This window comes from Trichosurus vulpecula, chromosome 3 (genome assembly GCF_011100635.1).
Source record: "Trichosurus vulpecula isolate mTriVul1 chromosome 3, mTriVul1.pri, whole genome shotgun sequence".
Classification (NCBI taxonomy): domain Eukaryota; kingdom Metazoa; phylum Chordata; class Mammalia; order Diprotodontia; family Phalangeridae; genus Trichosurus; species Trichosurus vulpecula.
Genome location: NC_050575.1, coordinates 118,493,540 through 118,511,803, shown reverse-complemented (window position 1 = coordinate 118,511,803; position 18,264 = coordinate 118,493,540). Strand labels below are relative to the sequence as shown.

At 39.8% G+C, this 18,264-nt stretch overlaps 1 protein-coding gene across 1 annotated transcript in view; it reads left to right on the top strand.

The window, feature by feature from the left end:
• The window catches only part of ASTN2 (astrotactin 2), a 1,142,502-nt gene that overhangs the window by 624,246 nt on the left and 499,992 nt on the right, over positions 1–18,264 (top strand). The window contains exon 12 of the mRNA XM_036751653.1: positions 11,978–12,144. Coding sequence (XP_036607548.1) covers positions 11,978–12,144 — 167 coding nt within the window. The remainder of the gene's footprint in view (positions 1–11,977; positions 12,145–18,264) is intronic.

The following is an 18,264-nucleotide window of genomic DNA, read 5'->3' as shown; positions in this document are numbered from 1 at the left end:
CCTAGGAGTTTTCTTTTTGGGATCTTTTTGAGGAGGCGATCGGTGGATTCTTTCAATTTCTATTTTACCCTCTGGCTCTAGAATATCAGGGCAATTCTCCTTGATAATTTCTTGAAAGATGATGTCTAGGTTCTTTTTTTGATCATGGCTTTCAGGTAGTCCAATAATTTTTAAATTATCTCTCCTGGATCTATTTTCCAGGTCAGTGGTTTTTCCAATGAGATATTTCACATTGTCTTCCACTTTTTCATTCCTTTGGTTCTGTTTCATAATATCTTGATTTTTCTTAAAGTCACTAGCTTCCATTTGCTCCAATGTAATTTTTAAGGTAGTATTTTCTTCAGTGGTCTTTTGGACCTCCTTTTCCATTTGGCTAATTATGTCTTTCAATGCATTCTTCCCCTCATTGGCTTTTTGGAGCTCTTTTGCCCTTTGAGTTAGTTTATTTTTAAGGTGTTATTTTCTTCAGTATTTTGGTGGTCTCCTTTAGCAAGTCATTGACTTGTTTTTCATGGTTTTCTCACATTACTCTCATTTCTCTTCCCCGTTTTTCCTCTATTTCTCTAACTTGCTTTTCCAAATCCTTTTTGAGCTCTTCCATGGCTTGAGACCAGTTCATGTTTTTCTTGGAGGCTTTTGATATAGGCTCTTTGACTCTGTTGACTTCTTCTGGCTGTATATTTTGGTCTTCTTTGTCACCAAAGAAGGATTCCAAAGTCTGAGTCTAAATCTGAGTCCATTTTAGCTGCCTGGCCATGTTCCCAGCCAACTTACTTGACTCTTGAGTTTTTTGTCGGGGTATAACTGCTTATAGAGTAGAGAGTACTTTGTCCCAATCTTGAGGGGTTGTGCTGTTGCTTTCAGAGCTATTTCTACACAGCCAGCTCTGCCACACCAGCACTCCTCCTCCCCCAAGAACCACCAACCCTGCGACTCAGATTTAAGCAGGCTGTGCACTCCTGCTCTGATCTGCCACTTAATTCCTCCCACCAGGTGGGCCTGGGGCCGGAAGCAACTGCAGCTGTAGTCCTCAGAGCTGCACCACCTCCGCGGTCCCCAGGACGGTGGCCAAACCATGAACTCCTTTCACTCTCTCCCAGCAGTTTTTCCCACTAACCTTCTCTGTTGTCTCTGGTATTTGTTGGCTGAGAAGTCTGGTAACTGCCACAGCTCACTGATGCAGGGTGCTAGGGCCTGTTCCACCTGGCTCCCGGTCTGGTTGGTCCAGGCGTGGCCCACGCTGGGCTCTGTTCTGCTCTGTTCCCGGCTCTGTGTGATAGACCTTACCCAGTGACCATCCAGGCTGTCCTGGGCTGGAGCCCTGCTTCCCTGTGCTATTTTGTGGGTTCTGCAGTTCTAAAATTTGTTCAGAGCCATTTTTAATAGGTGTTTGGAGGGTCCTGGGGAGAGCTTTAGACAATTCCCTGCTTTCCAGCCGCCATCTTGGCTCTGCTGCAAAACTTTTCCATAACTTTCTAATGCACCTATTGTGCAGTATCAGTTATGATAGCTCTTTATGCTGGGGTTCTATCCTAGTACCAGATTGGCAACTCTTTGAGAGCCAGGATTATGTACCATTTCAACTCTGTCTCTCTTCCAGGGCCTTCCACAGTGTTTGCTCTAAGAACTCACTACATATTTGCTGTTTTTGTATTTTAGTACACAGAGTGCATTAATGCATTATAGTGGAGGAGAGTAAGTGGAGGTAGACCAGGAATGATAACACATAACTAAGATAAGCTTCACTTTAATCTTAAAAAAATCACTTCACAGTTTTGCCCCGGGCTAACTCTGTTCACCCATCTTTTTAAAATCCTACTAACCTCCCTGGGCCTCATTTTGCTTATCCATAAAAGAGAGGGTTGAATGAGATGGCCTCTGAAGTCCTTTCCTGCTCTTTTTCTATGATCCTATTAGGCTTGACTTTCATATCTCTCTCTGCCTCTCAACTACTAGGACCCTCACCATCCCAGGGAATCCCAGCATGTCCAACTCAGCTACATCTGTCACCATTTGGGTTGGGTCCTTCTTTTTCTTTTAAATTGCTTTCCGTGGCAAAAAATAAAATCTGTAAACCACCCCAAATTACACTTGACATAAGCTACGTAAATATATATCCACATAAGCATATGTTCAATGGCTCTTGCTTCATGCTTTTTAGAGCCAAGAGGCATATAAAATCATTTCTGATGCATGGTTCTGATCAGTAGGAGTGAGTTGTAGTGAGTGCATGACTGCAGCCACAGCACTGCTAATCGTTTCTTTTTTTTTTTCCTTACAAAGGATGGGGAATAGAAAGAGATGTAACCTGTTGAATCTGACTGGTTTTGCTCAAATTTCTCCAGCCTGATTGTTGGTGGAGTTGTGAACTGATCCAACCATTCTGGAGAACAATTTGGAACTATGCCCAAAGGGCAATGAAACTGTGCATACCTTTCAATCCAGAAATACCACTACTAGGTCTGTATCCCAAAGAGATCATAAAAAAGAGAAAAGGAACTTCTTGTACAAAACTATTTATAATAGCTCTTTTTGTGGTGGCCAATAATTGGAAATTGAGGGGATGACCATCAGTTGGGGAATGGCTGAATATGTGGTATATGTATAAGAAATGATGAGCAGGCAGATTTCAAAAAACCCAGGAAAGACTCAAATGAACTGATGCTCAGTTAAGTGAGCAGAGCCAGGAGAACATTGTACAATGTAACAGCAACATTGTCCAGTAATCAACTATGATTGACTTAGCTCTTCTCAGCAATGCAGTGATCCAAGACGAGTCCAGAAGACTCATAATAGAAAATACTATCCACATACAGAGAAAGAACTATGGAGTCTGAATGCAGATCAAAGCATACTATTTTAACGTTTTTGTTTTTGGTGACTTTTCCCTTCTGTTCTGTTTCTTTCACAACATAACTAATTTGGAAACATGTAAACATGATTGCACATCTATAACGTAGATCAGATTGTTTGCCATCTTGGGGAGCGGGATGAGAGGCGGGGAAGGAGAAAAAATTTGAAACTCAAAATCATATAAAAATGAATGTTGAAAACTATCCTTACATGTAATTTGAAAAAAATAGACTATTTACCCCCAAAACATCAAGATGAAAAAAGAAAAAAAATTCTCCAGCATGGATATAGAAGCCAATGTTCAGGCCCCTCTGATTGTCTATCTCTGACCTGAGAACACTTTGACTTTCTCCTCTCATAAGCCAAGCACCTCACCTAGTTACCAGCCTAAATCACTAGTCCCGATGGCACAGGGATCCAGGTTTTTCGTAAATTATCTAGCCACAAGCCAAGCAGCCAACAAGTTTACATCATAGGGTTTAGACATGAAAGGGTGCTTGGAGATTATCTAATCCAGCCCCTTTATTTCACTGTTGAGGAAAATGAACCCTAGAAAAAGCAAGTGACTTCTCCAAGATCACATGCGTAGTGTTTATTGGAGTTAAAATTTGAATCTAGGTCCTCTGATTTCAATTCTTGTGCTCTTATCACTCTCCTGTATCACTGCTGTCAAAAACTTAAGATGTGCGTGAGAAGCTGTATGTATAATATAAAGAGCCCTGAACTAGCTGCTCTCTCTCAGATTCCAGCCCTAGTACTCAGAGTGTTTACAATCTAAATGAGAGTGACAATTATATATACCTTAAAAGGTAGGAAGAAAGGCAAGGTAACAAATGCTTTTAACTTCCTTTAATTTTCATGTAAGAATGGGAAAAAGGGATAAGAAATAGCAGGCTCTGTGGTTTAGTCTAAAAGTATTAGATTTTAGCCAGAAATGCCTTGTGGTAAGGTGATTATAGGCTTTGGAGAAAAGCCACAAGGAAATGGGAATTTCCCACCTTGGCCCTTTAGACTTTAAGGTCCTTGAGGACAGAGACTGTCTTTTACCTTGTTTTGTATCCTCAACATTTAGCAAAGTGCCTTGCACTTAGTAGGCACTCAATAAATAGCCTTCTAAAAGAATAAATGACCTCAATAGCTATGTACTCTTAACTCATACCTAAAAAAAATCACCTCTACAGCATTCCCAACAAGTAATCATCTACTCTTTGATGGAAGAGCTGCAGTGACAGAGAACCCATCACTTCCTGAAAAGCCCCTTGGAAATTATGAGCTCTTTGAGGGATGAGATGGCTTTTCTCTTTTCTTCCTTCCTTCCTTTTTTGCTTCTTTCCTTCTGTTTCTCCCATCTTTCTCTCCCTTTACTCCCTTCCTTCCCTCCCTTCTTCCTATATTCCTTTGCTTTTTCTAGCATATAGCATAGTGTCTTGAATTAGATTAGGAAATATTTTCTTATGTTAGTCCTAAATCTACTTCTCTTCACCTTTCACCATCTGTGTCTAGTCTTGCCCGCTCAAATCCAGCACAGTAAACCTAATCCTTCTTCTCCAAGACAGACCAAATACTCGATTACAGCTTTCATGACCTCCACACATCTACTCTCTCACATAATAAACATTCCCATTCAAGTGATCCTCACATAGAACCTGGCATCATAGAAAAGGTTCTACTACTTGGATTCTATCTACCTAGACTTGAGTACCATCTCTGTTTCTAACTAGCGGTGTGACCATGAGAAACTCACTCCCTTCCTCTATGCCTCGGTTTCCACAACTGTAAAATGAGGGAGTTGGACAAGAAGACCTCTAAGTTCCCTTCCGGTTCTAAATCTATGATCCTATAGAATGAGGAGGTTATGATTTTCATTGATACAAGTAGTTCTAATACCAAGAAAAACTACTTGATATATTCAAATCTGTGTATGCATGTATATGCATATGTATGTGTATGTACACCTCCCCCTTGAATCTCACAGAGTACTCTGCTTCTCTCTAATGGATTTATCACATATTATGCATTATAGTTGTGTGGTGTGCTCAAACTCCATAAAGGCATGTGTCTCTCACAGTGGTTAGTCAGGGCTTTGAACACAACAGTCACTTTAGTGTTCACTGAATGAATGAAGGAAGGAATGAAGAAATGAAACATGAATGACAAATAACCCTCTAACTGCACAACACTGTCGACAAGATTTAAAACTAATTACAGGCTGTCTCATACTGTTATTTTACTATTTTCTATGGTGAGTCATCTCTCCAACACAACTTTGAGCTCCTGAAGAGTGGACACAATGTCTCATACTTCCTTTGCTTTACTTCTCATAGTTTCTAATGCTCTTCTGGGCACATTTAACATGTATATGAAAACATTAATGTTTCTAGCTGATAAGAAACAGAGAAAAAGCCCTACAAGTTCTTATATGTTCTAAGCAGAGCCCAGATCCATAGTCAGAACCCCTTTTCCAGCAGAACCAATGACCATGATTTATTTCAGGACCTGATTAATGGCCTCTCCTATGCTAATCCTGGCCTATTTCCTTCAGAGTTGTGTGACCCTCAGATGGGCCAGGAACTGGCTTGGAGGTACTTTTCTTGGCAGGGCTACCATATGAGCTGCCTATTGATTTCCCTAGTCATCTTTCAGAAAATAGCCCCTCCTGTGTGTCACTGCCACAGCAGATCACAAATTGAACTGCAGTTGAATTGACGCAAGGTTGATTAAAACTCACTGTAATTATGGGCTTGAGGGTACTCTAGTCATACAAATCAATGCTGGCAATAACTGAGGGAGACTAGGAGAAGAGCTCAGAGTGTTTGACAGCTGCAGAATGGGAGTGGGGGAGGGACCACTTCCTGCCCACACACAAGAACTTAGCACCAGAGATCAATGTCAGCTACATGAGCAGGGTATCAAGTGAGAGAAAACATAAACAGAGCCCACCACATTTTCAATTTCAGCTGCCGTATCGTCTTTCCCCTGCTATTTGCGGATTCTGCTATTAAGAACACTGTCTAAATCAACTGGTTTATACCAAGAAGCACAGGAACACCAACAACTAACTTTTCTGTAGTGCCTTAAGGTATCATAAGGTATCATATGATATCATAAGATATCATATGATCAAGACTTGGAAAAAAATATTTTGGATGACTTAATCCAACTTTTTTTATTTTACAGAGACCTAGAGAGGCTAAGGGGTTTTAACAAAGTCACGATTGTAGCAAGCACAGCTCCTCTAACTTTGAAGAATCTTGCTTTTTCCACTAACATGAAATAGACAATAAAAGGGGTATTAGATTCATTTTAAAGATGGGGAACCTTAGGAACTAGATATGAAATAACTTGCCTGCGTAACTTTCCCAGGTAGCAAGGTTCAGAGCTGGAATTTAAAGAATCATGCAGTTATATAATTCTGGTGTTAGAGGGTACCTAATTGGTACCTTTTCTAATCTGTTTTAACCTTTCGTAATTTATACCTACAAAGGCATCCCTACAAGGGTATATTGGACAGAGAGTCTTTAATCCTCTCCTTGAAGATCTCCGGTTAGAGGGAACTCACTTTTGAATAGCTCTATCGGACATTTTTCTTGAGAGCAAACTTACATGTTCCTCCTTGCCTCTTCCACCTTTTCCTCTCGGTTGTGCCCTATGGGGCCAAACAAACAAATCAAATCCTTCTTTTACATACAGCTGTTCTTCAGACACTTGAAATCCACCAAAACTCCTAGAGCCTTTTCTGGCAAACTGCTACCTAAAAATGACTCTCCCATTTTGTACTGGGGAAATTATTTTTCGAACCCAAATGTAAAACTTGACATATATCCCTATTGAATATAATCTTCTTGTCTTCAGCCTAATATCCTAGCCTGTCAAGATCTTTTTGGATCTTGCCTCTGCCATCCAGTCAGCTAGCTATCCCTCCCAGCTTGGGGTCATCTACACATTTTATAAACATATATTCTATGTCTTCATCCAAGTGATTTCACTTATAAAAATGATAAACAGTACAAGACTACATACCAATCCCTAGAGCACTGCCAAGTTGAAATGGAATAATTAATAACTTTTATTATTTTGGTCTTTTAACTCCCTCTGAATCCAATTAATTAAATTATTGTTTGGTCTACATCTTTTCATCTTTTTCCATAAAAGTAGGGGATAGATATGGATTGGACCTAGGATTTCACTAGGTGAAGAAATTCCCTTTACCAGTGCAGGTTAGCACCTTCTCATTAACTTAGCTTCATATACTTCCCTGGAGCTCTGAAAGGATAAGTAACTGTCCCAGTGTCATATTGTCAGTGAGTGTCAGAGGCAAGCTTAAACTCAGATCCTCTGGGCTCTGAGGCCAGCCCTTGTATTCATTACATCACCCAGTCTCTATTTCACAAAAGGAGTAAAATCAATCAATAAATATTTAAGTGCCTACTATGTGCCATGCACTGTGCTAATCAAATCCAGGTCTGCTTATTCCAACCTCAGCACTCTCTCTATTGAATCAAGCTGTGCATAATTCATTTATCCTAGAATTGTGTCTCTGCTAGAGTCATCAAAGGGACAGGGTAGTTATGTTCCTTAATGTCAACATTAAAGGTTAGGACTTTCCCTGAATCATCCATTATGAATCTGTCATTCAAGAAATTATCGGAACCTTCTGGGATTCTGAATAATAAATTAAGAGACCTCATAGTGTTGTTATGGGAAATTGCACTGAATTTTGAATCAGAAGATCTGCATTCAAATTCTAGATCTTCCCATTGCCCCCTGTGTGTCCTTGCATGTCATTTCCTCTCTTTAGGGTTCCATTTCACTATCTATAAAATAAGAAGACAGAGTTCCAGCTCTGATTTTGTGTTCTCGTAGGCCCTTTCTTTACTCTCCTTTGTGAGAAGTAGGCTGGCCATTTAATTGTCTTTAACTCTGCCCTCTTATCTAAAGAGGAGAGCCCCTGTAGGATATAAACCCAATAGCAAAATGTTGGGTTTCAATCCTGACATCTTGTAAGATTTTGTGAACAAACCTATGTCAGCCACCTTCATGCTCTTAGTGACTTCATCTTCCCTTTCAGCCTTTGTCTTTCCACAATGACTCATCTTTATGGCAGGTGGGCCTTCTCCATCCCCATCAGAACCTTGAATGAGGTCCCAATCTCTCCCAAGTCCCTGTGAGCTGATCAGCTACAGAAAGGAACATCCTTGCCATTTGAACTTGGTTAGAATCAGCATGTTGTACGTAACAGAAAGAGCACTAAGAAGACAAGAGAACACCTGGGCTCCAGTCCTAACTTTTCCACTAGGTCGATGATGCTGTGTGATATTGGTCAAGTCTCTTCCTCTCTCTGGGCCTTCCTTTCCACAACCTTGTAATGCACATTTATACGGCTAAGCCCCCCAGGGAATCCTGAAAGCCCTTATAAATATGCTGCTCTAACTGGCAGGTAATAGCAGATTTCTGCCCCAAATATCATATCTTGCAAAGGTACAGTTATTGTTCACAATAAAGTTTACTACTCACCCCAAGAAAGTCAATTATATCATCAACATGGCTCTTATTATTTAAAAAAAGAATCCTCTCTGAAAACATAGTCATTTCCATTGATTTGTTGAAGTCGGTCTGATTACCACTGAGGAAACTCCTGATTTTCCTCCCTGGTCATTTTTCTGTTTTTTAGATGCTGGATCCTCATCCCTTTTGTATATTTCTTTTTGTTTATCTAGCTCCCACCTTCCTTTCCCTCTTACCCCACTCACCCCTCTGAAGTTTAAGTTTCTATTCTAGTCCCTTTGTTGGCTGCTGAGTTTTTTCCTAAGTAGCCAGTTCTTAGAAAGTCAGGCCAGGCTTTGCTGCTCATAGCCTCCCCAGGGATCCCTCATTCAGGCCAAAGGAAAAGTTGTTGAGGTTTATCATTGTTTCCTCTCTTCTAATTTCCTTTTCCTGTGTGGAGCAGCTGGCCTTCGTGCTTGCCTTCTCATCCTGGGGGTGGGGAAGGAGAAGCTGTTCTTCACAAATGTTACACTCAAAGCAATTTGCATCCCATAATTAATGAACATTAAAATGCACAATTAGAAACAGAAACAAATGGCTGTGCAATGATTAAAAATCAGGTTAGGAAAGGATAAAGCAAACTCAAGAGGAAGAGAGGGGATGGATAGAGACCAAAGCTAAGCTGAAATATTGAGGCAGTCCTCCATTCAAGGGTTGCCTATAATGTTCTGCAAGAAACATGTGTTCCTTCTTTGTCTTAAATCATAGTCTATTCACTTGAAAGAGGACTTACCAAATCCTTTGCTTTGGCTCTTGATGCTCAGGTCTGCACTACTGCTGTCAAGTTACCTGTGTGACAGTGAGAATACAAAGTTATTTCTCTGTTCTTCCATTTCCCTGTCTGTAAAAAGTAGAATTTGGAATACACAATGAATTCTTAGTGTTTTTTTTTGAATCATAGGCCCCTTTGGAAGTTTTGTGAAGCCTATAGACTCCCTCATAAAATAATATTTTCAAATGCATAAAGTAAAATACATAGGATTACAAAGGAAAACATTTATATCCAGGAACAAATATTTTTGTTTTTAAGTTCATGGTCCCAAATTTAAATATTGGACTAGATGGTTTCTAAGATGGTTTCTCCCCTCTGTAACATTCTGTGTTCTCAGGCTTCTTCAGGCTCCAATGTTCTGTGCTGTATCAGTCTATCCACTAAGGTTTCATCACGTTCTCATATTTCATGTTCTAACGTCTCTTCTGGCTCTAATATTCTATAAGCCTAGGTCACCAGACAAAATAAAATGAAGTCAGGGTGAGAGTGGGGGAGGAGAATTCATTGCCTAGCTGATAAAAGTTATTTGGCTGATCCTAGTTCTGAGATACTTCCCATTGCCTGATGAAAAAGCAGCAGGACTGTTTCCAGGTTTTTGTCTCTCAGTGACCCAAGTCAGGCAGAATGTGCCTTTAGCCACACACTAATGGCCCAGTGGCCAGGAATCCATCATGCCCTGGTGGCTTCTGTCCAGAGATGAGCCCTACAGGAGCAAGAGATCTCCTGAACTTTTATTAATATGTATGGCATTTCACTCACATAGAAAATTGATTTTCTTTTTTAAGCACCAAATGTAGCAGTTTTATAACCTTTCTTCAGCTTGACAGAGGCCATTTATAACCTGCCGTCACCAGCACCTGTGTCGGCTCTAGTCAAACTCATCTTCAGGAACTCTATAATGCATTTTTAATTGTGAGCTGTTCTGCTACGCAATTTATTTTCCAAAAGGATTGACCTTTTTTGTTTGGGCTTTTTTTTTTTTGGTTGCTCAAGGGCTGGTGGGAAGGGAGAGGAAATGGCAGGAGTGAGGCAGAAAAGAAAAGCACAGTGAAAGAGCATTTAAATTTGGCAACTCTCATGGTGGATCAGGATGGTCTGGCTGTGATCTGTCCAAGATGTAAAGGACAGGGTAACCTCCTAAAATTAAACGAAATAAATAATTCCCATATACAGAAATCTTGAAGGGATATGAGGCTATCTAGTTCAATGTCTTCTTGCCCCACCCTACCTCAAGCATGAATTCATTCTGTAACATTCCTGATTAAGTGGACCATCTTGTTACTCTGAACATCCCTGAAGTCACAAGAAACTCACTGTCTCCTGAGACAATCCAATTCACTGACGGAGAGCTATGATTCATGGGAATTATTTGTATTGAGCAAAAAAAAATCTGCTTTCTTGTGAATTTAAATTCAAGTTTCAGTTCTGCCTTTTAGTTTAATTTTCCTCATCATGGCCCTTCAGATATTTTAAGATTTTTTTTGTTTTGCATCTTTAAAAATCTTCTGTTATTCAATTTCTTGGAGCAGAATGGTCTATCACATTCTTTTCTTTTCTCTGTCTCCCTCAGCTTCAGCAAATATTTAAACGGTGTCTACTATGAAGCATAGTACCTACCCCAGCATAACATACTATAGATGGGAAGACAAATCATTCTACCCTTTAAAAAAATCTAACCATTTAGATATTTTGTGCAAAGAGCTCAGAGAACGGCTTATGCCTTAGACAACATGAGCTATGGAAGTACTAAAGTAGGAAAAGTCGCTGTCAGTCATGGTAGTCAGGGAAGGCTTCATGGAGGAGGTAGGATTTGAGCTGGATGTTTCTTTAATTGCTTGGCATACATGCTAGGCATTTGTAATGAAGACAGTTTCCTCACATTTAAAATAATACATCTTTCATTCCTTATGCCCCATACATGTGAAACAGGTAACTTGCTGATAGAGGATAGATGTGCCAACCATACCAAAAATGTAAATTTGACATGCTCTTGTGCCTTCACTATATCCTTTGATTTTTTACAATAAAAGCTGTTCTTTCATCTAAGAATAAGTACGTTCTGGGCCTTCCCCCTAACCCCATTCCCGCTTTCATTTTCCGGGTTGTGGAAGGCAGTTCCTTCATGACTGTCCTTCCAGAGCAAAGGATGAATTGCGTGCTGAATTTACCACTTATTAAGTGTGTTAATTTGGATACGTCATTTCTTGTCTCTAGACCTGTTTCTTCATTTAAAATGATGCATCTCTCATCTCCATTAATTTGAATTAATTATCGCATTTGCCTGAAATACACAGCCACCTAAGCTCTGACCTTTTAAATCCCTTGTGTCTTCAAAACTCTTCTGAAGGAATGTTAAGCTTTTCTTGTTCCATCCTGCAGCTAATGCCCTGTGTTCAAAAAGTTACCTTGCATTTATTTTGTATATGTTTTATGTATAAATTGTCTCCCTCAATACAATATAAGATGCTTGAGGGCAAGGACAGTTTCATTTTTATCATTTTTATCCCACGTAGTTCCTGGCATAGAATAGGTGCTTAATAAGTGCTGGTTTGATCCGTTGATTTAGTGACTGACAGATTAGGTGATATCTAAGGTTTCTTCTAACTTTAATGTTCTCCATCCTAAAGATATGACAAATTCTGATATTCTTGTGCTACAATGTTCTGTTTTTTAAAGTTCCTTCTAATCCTATGGTTAATATACTAATATGCTGTGCTTTTTGGTTTCTCCTATTTCTAATACTCAGTGAAGTTATGAAGGATACCCTTTTACGTCCCCAGTCTCCAATATTCTTCTTTCTTCTTGCAGTGCCCAGAAGAGCTGAGGCCGATGAAAGATGGTACTGGCTGCTATGACTATTCCAAAGGGATTGATTGTTCAGATGGTTTCAATGGGGGTTGTGAACAGCTATGTCTCCAGCAGACTCTGCCTCTGCCCTATGATGCCTCTTCCAGCACCATCTTCATGTTCTGTGGGTGAGTGTTTTTGCCAAGAGGCAGTAATCTCCATTATTACTGCAAGATCATCTATTTTCTGCGCAGCTGTCAAATTTATAATCTTACAGCACAGTTCTGATCAAGTTACTCCCTTATTCAAAAACCTTTAGTGGCTCCTGTTGCCTTTAGGATAAAATAAAAACTCCTCTAATTGTCCCCTAAAGCCCTTCACTCTAAATCCAACTGATTTGTCTGGGTAGATTTCACATTATTTTTCCTTATACTGCATATTCCAACCATGTTGGCCTAGAAGATGTTCCCGTTACATGAAATTCCATCTCCCTCTCCTGTACCTTTGAACAGGCTGTATCACATTCCTGGAATTCTTTCTTTCCACATCTCTACTGATGGCTCCCTTCAAGGCTCAACTCAAATGCTAGCTATTATTAGAAGCCTTTTTATGGCTACTGTTAGTACATCTTCCTTCCTACACTGTTCTTGTGTCCCCTGCACATTTTACAGAATCTAACACATGGTAGGGTCTTTATAAATACTTGTTAAATTGAAATGATGTGACTTACAAAGAGAGATGATTTTCATTTTTTAATGATTAGCAGAAACAGAATTACTTAGGACATTTACTTAGCTAAACAGTTTTTTCTTCACTGGACATTTAGACCAAAGTAGCAAGTCTTAAAATAATCCAATTCAGTTTAACAAATATTTGTTAAATTCATTCTATATTTTAGATACTAGGAGACAAAGGTAAAAATGCAGATACTTGCCTTTAGGACAGTAGAACTACCCTAATTTGAAAGAAGAGCAGCTAGATGGCACAATGGATAAACTGCTGGTCCTGGAGTCAGGAAGACTCGAGTTCAAATCTAGCTTCTAAGTAGCTGTGTGACCCTGGTTAAGTCATTTAACCCATTTGACTCAGTTTCCTCATCTGTAAAATGAGCTGGAGAAGAAAATGACAAACCCCTTCATTATCTATGGCAAGAAAACCCCAAATGGGGTCATGAAGAGTGAGACATGACTGAAACAACTCAATAACAGCAGAGAACTATGAAATTCACAGGTCCATAGGATCGTAGTTCTAGAGTTCAAAGGTACCTTAGAAGACAACTATTCAAATTCTTCATTTTACAGATGAGGAAACTGAGGCCAGGGAGGTCATGAGACTTCCTGAATCCATAAAAGTAATAATTATCAGAACTGGACCAGAACTCAGGTATTCTGACTCCAGAGCCACTGTTCTTGCTACTGTACTGTGACAAGTCGAAGATCTCAGTTCAAATCCCAGCTTGCCATTTATACCTTGTGTGAATTTGGGCTTAGTATTATTCAATTCAATTAAAGAAGCATTTAAGTGCATAGCATGTTTCAAGCATGTGTTGGGGAATATGAAGCCCTTCATTGCCTTCCACTGAACAGAAACTATATGTATGCATATAAGTAAATGGAAGCTATTTACAGAGTTCTGAGGACAGAGTGTGAAAGCAGAGGGCACTACCATTTGGAGAACTCCAGAGGGATGAACTAGAGGGTTAGATTAAGTATATCTTTAAGAGACTCTCTACCTCTCAGCTTTATCATGCTGGGAGTGTATCGTATAATAAGGAAGAGACACGTACACAGAAATAAAGAGAATATACGGCTCAAAAACATTAAATGCATAGTATATGTCTGACAGAGTGGAAAGAAAAATGGGGGAAGGAAGACATTGCTTCTAGCTGTCTAATGGGGTGGGGAGGGGTATGGAAGATTTCTGAGGGGAAGAGCACCAATAGTAACAATTTATTTTTGTAGTGCTTTAAGGATCACATTGCATTTTTTCTGACAACTCTTATCAGGTGGGTAGTGTAAATAGTATTATTTCAATTTTACAGATGAGAAAACTGAAGTTAAGTAATTTGTTCATTATCACACAACAAGTTAATGTCTGAGGCAGGGATCAAACTCCCATCTATTACATGTGGCTTTCTCTAACCTAAGTTTATCTTTGATAGACAAGAAGGCTTTCAAAAGGAAACACACTTGGGTTTGGAAAGAAGTCTATAGGAAAGGCATGGTATAATGACCAGGGGTGGGGAACCTGTGGCCTCGAGGCCTCATGTGGCCTTCTAGGTCCTCGGGTGCAGCCTTTTATTAAGGGGATTTGTTCTGTGAAGCCTGGGTTCAGTCAAAGGGCTGCACTTGAGCACCTAGAGGGCTACATGTGGCCTCTAGACTGCAGGTTCCTCACGCTGATAGTCTAATGAGAAAAGCAGAAGAGGACAGAGTGGGATTAGAGAGCATTGCATAGCTTCATTTTTCTGGAATATAGAATTGTGAAGGGAATAAAAGGAGGAAAAGGTAGATTAGAACTAAATTGTGGAAGACCTTAAGTGCTAGACTAGCTTGCTAGTTACCTTAGGCAACCAGGTCATACACTGGGTAGAGTGATGGTCTTGAGTCAACAAATGTTAGTTCAAAGGTGCTTCAGATACTTACTAGTAGTGTGATCCTGGGCAAGTCACTTAACCTCTTTTATCCTCAGTGTCCTCATCTATAAAATGGGAATAATAAAAACACCTACACACACACACACACACACACACACACACACATACACACACATGCACACACAAAAGAAAGAAACCTTTGCCAACTATAAGTCGCTTTGTAAATGCTAGTTATTACTATTGCTAAGGCAGTGTGTTTGCATTTTCTCCTATGGGCAGCAGAGAACCAAATAAAGTTCTTGAGATGGGAAATGACAGGATTATACCTAGGAAGGTGATTCAGGCAGCAGTATGAAGGATCAGATGAAAAAGTTGAGACTGGCCAAAGGGAGTCCAATTAGGAATTTATTATAATTGTCCAGGGGAGAGGTGATGAGGATCTGAATTATGTCAAAGTAATTTAAAGAAGGAGATGGATAAAGGGAGCATCAGAGACTTAAGAACAGATTGTTTTTCAAAGTGTGTCCTGAACTCAGCACACATTCTTCTTGGTCTGCTGCATACTCTCCATCTTTATCCGTAGCCCTAGGCAGTTATCATTAATGTGCACAATGATGACCCTGTTTCCCTGCAGGATCCTCAGTCAGCAAAGAAAGATTCAGTTATGCTTCTCTGATCTTCCTGGGGTAGGTGGTATAGTAGAAGGAACACTGGAACAGTAATCCAAAGACTTGAGCTTTATTCACAAAGCTACAACTTCTTGAAATGTGGGAATATGAGCAAATCATTTAATGTCAATTAGCCTCAGTATCTCTATCTGAAAAATGGGGATGTATACCCTCTTTACTCCCCAGAATTATTGTGAGGGTCAAATGTGACAAAGTGTACAAAATATTCCTTAAATTGTAAAGCACTTTGCAGATGAGTGGGACTTTATTCTTATTACTCAGTACAACAAGAAATTGAGATAATAGGATTATGGTTCTAAATTAGGCAGAGATCTCAGGGGACAGTTAGCATAGCCTTCTCATTTTACAAAAGAAAAAGAACTACTGAGGGAGGCCCAGTAGGTTAAGAGACCTGAAATATGCAAAAGTAATTTTCATCCATGGGGGTTAAAACAGAAGGGATGTGGGGACTCATTATCAATGACACAGGAAATTAAATTAACCGTAATGTCTCATTCTTTCCCCCACACTCAGTGTAATGGACATTTTGCTGTTCATTTCTCCTTCCTAATCCTCTTTTCTTCCTTTATCTAATTATTAATTATATAGTATGATAATGATCTCATCTATGTTGGCATTCTTTGCATTGATGCTGATCCTAACCCATGCACGCCCTGTCATCCCATGCAATTCTTGTCCATATTCTTCTGGAGATTCTCAGTCCCAAAGAATCTGCAGTAATCAGCATGCTGGAAGCCTTTCTCTGAGCCTCTACATTTCATGGGCACCAATGGAGCACTTAGGCTCTCCATATATTATCTATCGCTCTTGCCATGTGACTTCTATATCTCCTTTGCTGATCATATGTGCTCAGTGATATTCCTTAAGCCTTTCTTGTGCATAAAAGCACATCCTCGGAAATAGGCTTCATCCTATGCGCACTCATCATGCGAGTCTCTGTTGCCGTTCTGCCCACCTGTAACTTTGATTCACCAGAGATTTAGTTTCCCATATTCCCAACCATAAGTACCACTGGGAGCATATTTACATTTGAAAGATGGGTCTTTGTATAAGAGAATAAATTAAAAATGCAATGTAATTTCCCACATTCAATCAATCCCCCTCCCAGGTAGCCGTAGATAGAGTGGTGGAGCTGCATTCACAAAGACCGAAGTTCAAATACAGCCTCAGACACTTGTCACTTAGCCTCTCTTAGCTTAAGATTCCTCGTCTGTAAAATGGGAATAATGAAATGACTTCCCAGGGTTGTTGTGAAGCTCAAATAGCATAATATTGTAGAGCAATTTATAATCCTTAGAGTACCATATAAATGTTAGCTGCTATTATGGGTTTTCTTAATCGTTTGTTAGTATTCGTAGTAGTAGGAAATGTCAGATGTGACTGTGACCACTTTAAAGAGGGGAAAACTGAGGCAGGTGTGCTGTCACTTGCCTATGGTCACATACCCCTAGGTAGGTGGGGAGGGGTAGTAAGCAAGACTAGCAAAGCAGATAGAAGGTTCAGTGGGTAGAGCACTGGGCCTGGACTCAGGAAGACCCAAGTTCAAATTCAACCTCAGACATTTACTAGCTGTGTGACACTGAGCAAGTCGCTTAACCTCTCTTTGCCTCAGTTTCCTCATCTGTAAAAAAAAGAATAATAACAGCACCTACCTCCCAAGGTTGTTGTAAAAATCACTTGAGATAATAATTGCAAAGCTCTGGTTACAGTCCTGACACATAATAAGCACTACATAAATGTTAACTATTATTGTTGTTGTTATAAATATTATTTAGGAAACAAACACAGTCTTTGTACTCCAACTCCAGTCGTTTTTTCATTCCTACTTCTACCACACCAGCACTTCTTCCTTACAGGAGCTTTGGCTGTAGCTTGGGGAGATCTTGGGCCCCTAGCAGTCAATCAGCAAAATAAATAAGAAATAAATTACCATATGCAGACCTAAATTTATGGCAGTCCTTCTTCAACTTAAGTGACTGCAGGGCAGTGTTATGTAAATTATGCATAGGCACAGTTCCACAAGCCTGCATACAAAAGAATTGTTGTGTTTGCCAATGCTTTTTAAAACCCTCTTTGTTGTTCAGTGGGACTGAGTAGGTTTCCACAGATGTTCCCATCCTATGAATGATCATATCATATCATATCCTAAATAGGAACTTCAGATTTCCCAGGCTTGTGGCCTTGCTTTACAGATAAGTAAACTGAGGTATCGAGAAAAGAAGTTACTTGCCCAAGGTCACTCAGTATGTAGCAGAGCCAGGAATCAAAGGCAGGTCTTCTTCCTCTATGTCATATATTAATTCCACTATATATACCATGGTCCAGATAAGAATTTTAACTAGTGATTTGCCCAACAGGAGAAATTATGGCTCAGAATTAATTAAGATAATTCCAACTGAAGTTGGGTTAGAAATCTTAGTGTACCCAACCCTTTCCAGTTATTCCCCAAAGAGCCATTGAAGGTACAGGGAGCCAGTCAGCATGTGCAGCATGTGAGCTACTAGCCATCTGTTAGCATCTTGTTTTAACTAACTATACCTTCTAATTAGGTGCTAAGCTCAGGGATTTTTTTCTTCCTATATTGTTAGAACTACTCAAATTTGAGTGCCCTGAAACAAGGCTTAGTCACTCTACCTTAGTTGGGCTTTACCTCAAATGGCCCTTCAAACAACATGCTGAAACAGTTCGAGTGCATTGAGTAAGAGTGTGTGTGTGTGTGTGTGTGTGTGTGTGTGTTTGTGTGTGTATGTATATGTATATGTATAGTCAATGAGGGTGGGAGGGGGTGGAAGGGAACAGATCCTGCTCTGTAGGTAAGAGAGCTTATCTGTATGTTTCAGCCCTTGTGCAGAAAGGCCCATTTCTGGCTTGGCACATCTGTAAACACAGAAGCCAATTAGCCACTTCCAAGGAATGCAAAGAAAGAATGAAAAATTAAGAGCCCTTCAAAATCAGCATTAATATTATAAGGCTTTGAAAGAGGTTTATTAGCAATGGAACATTACTTGCACTTCAGATAAACT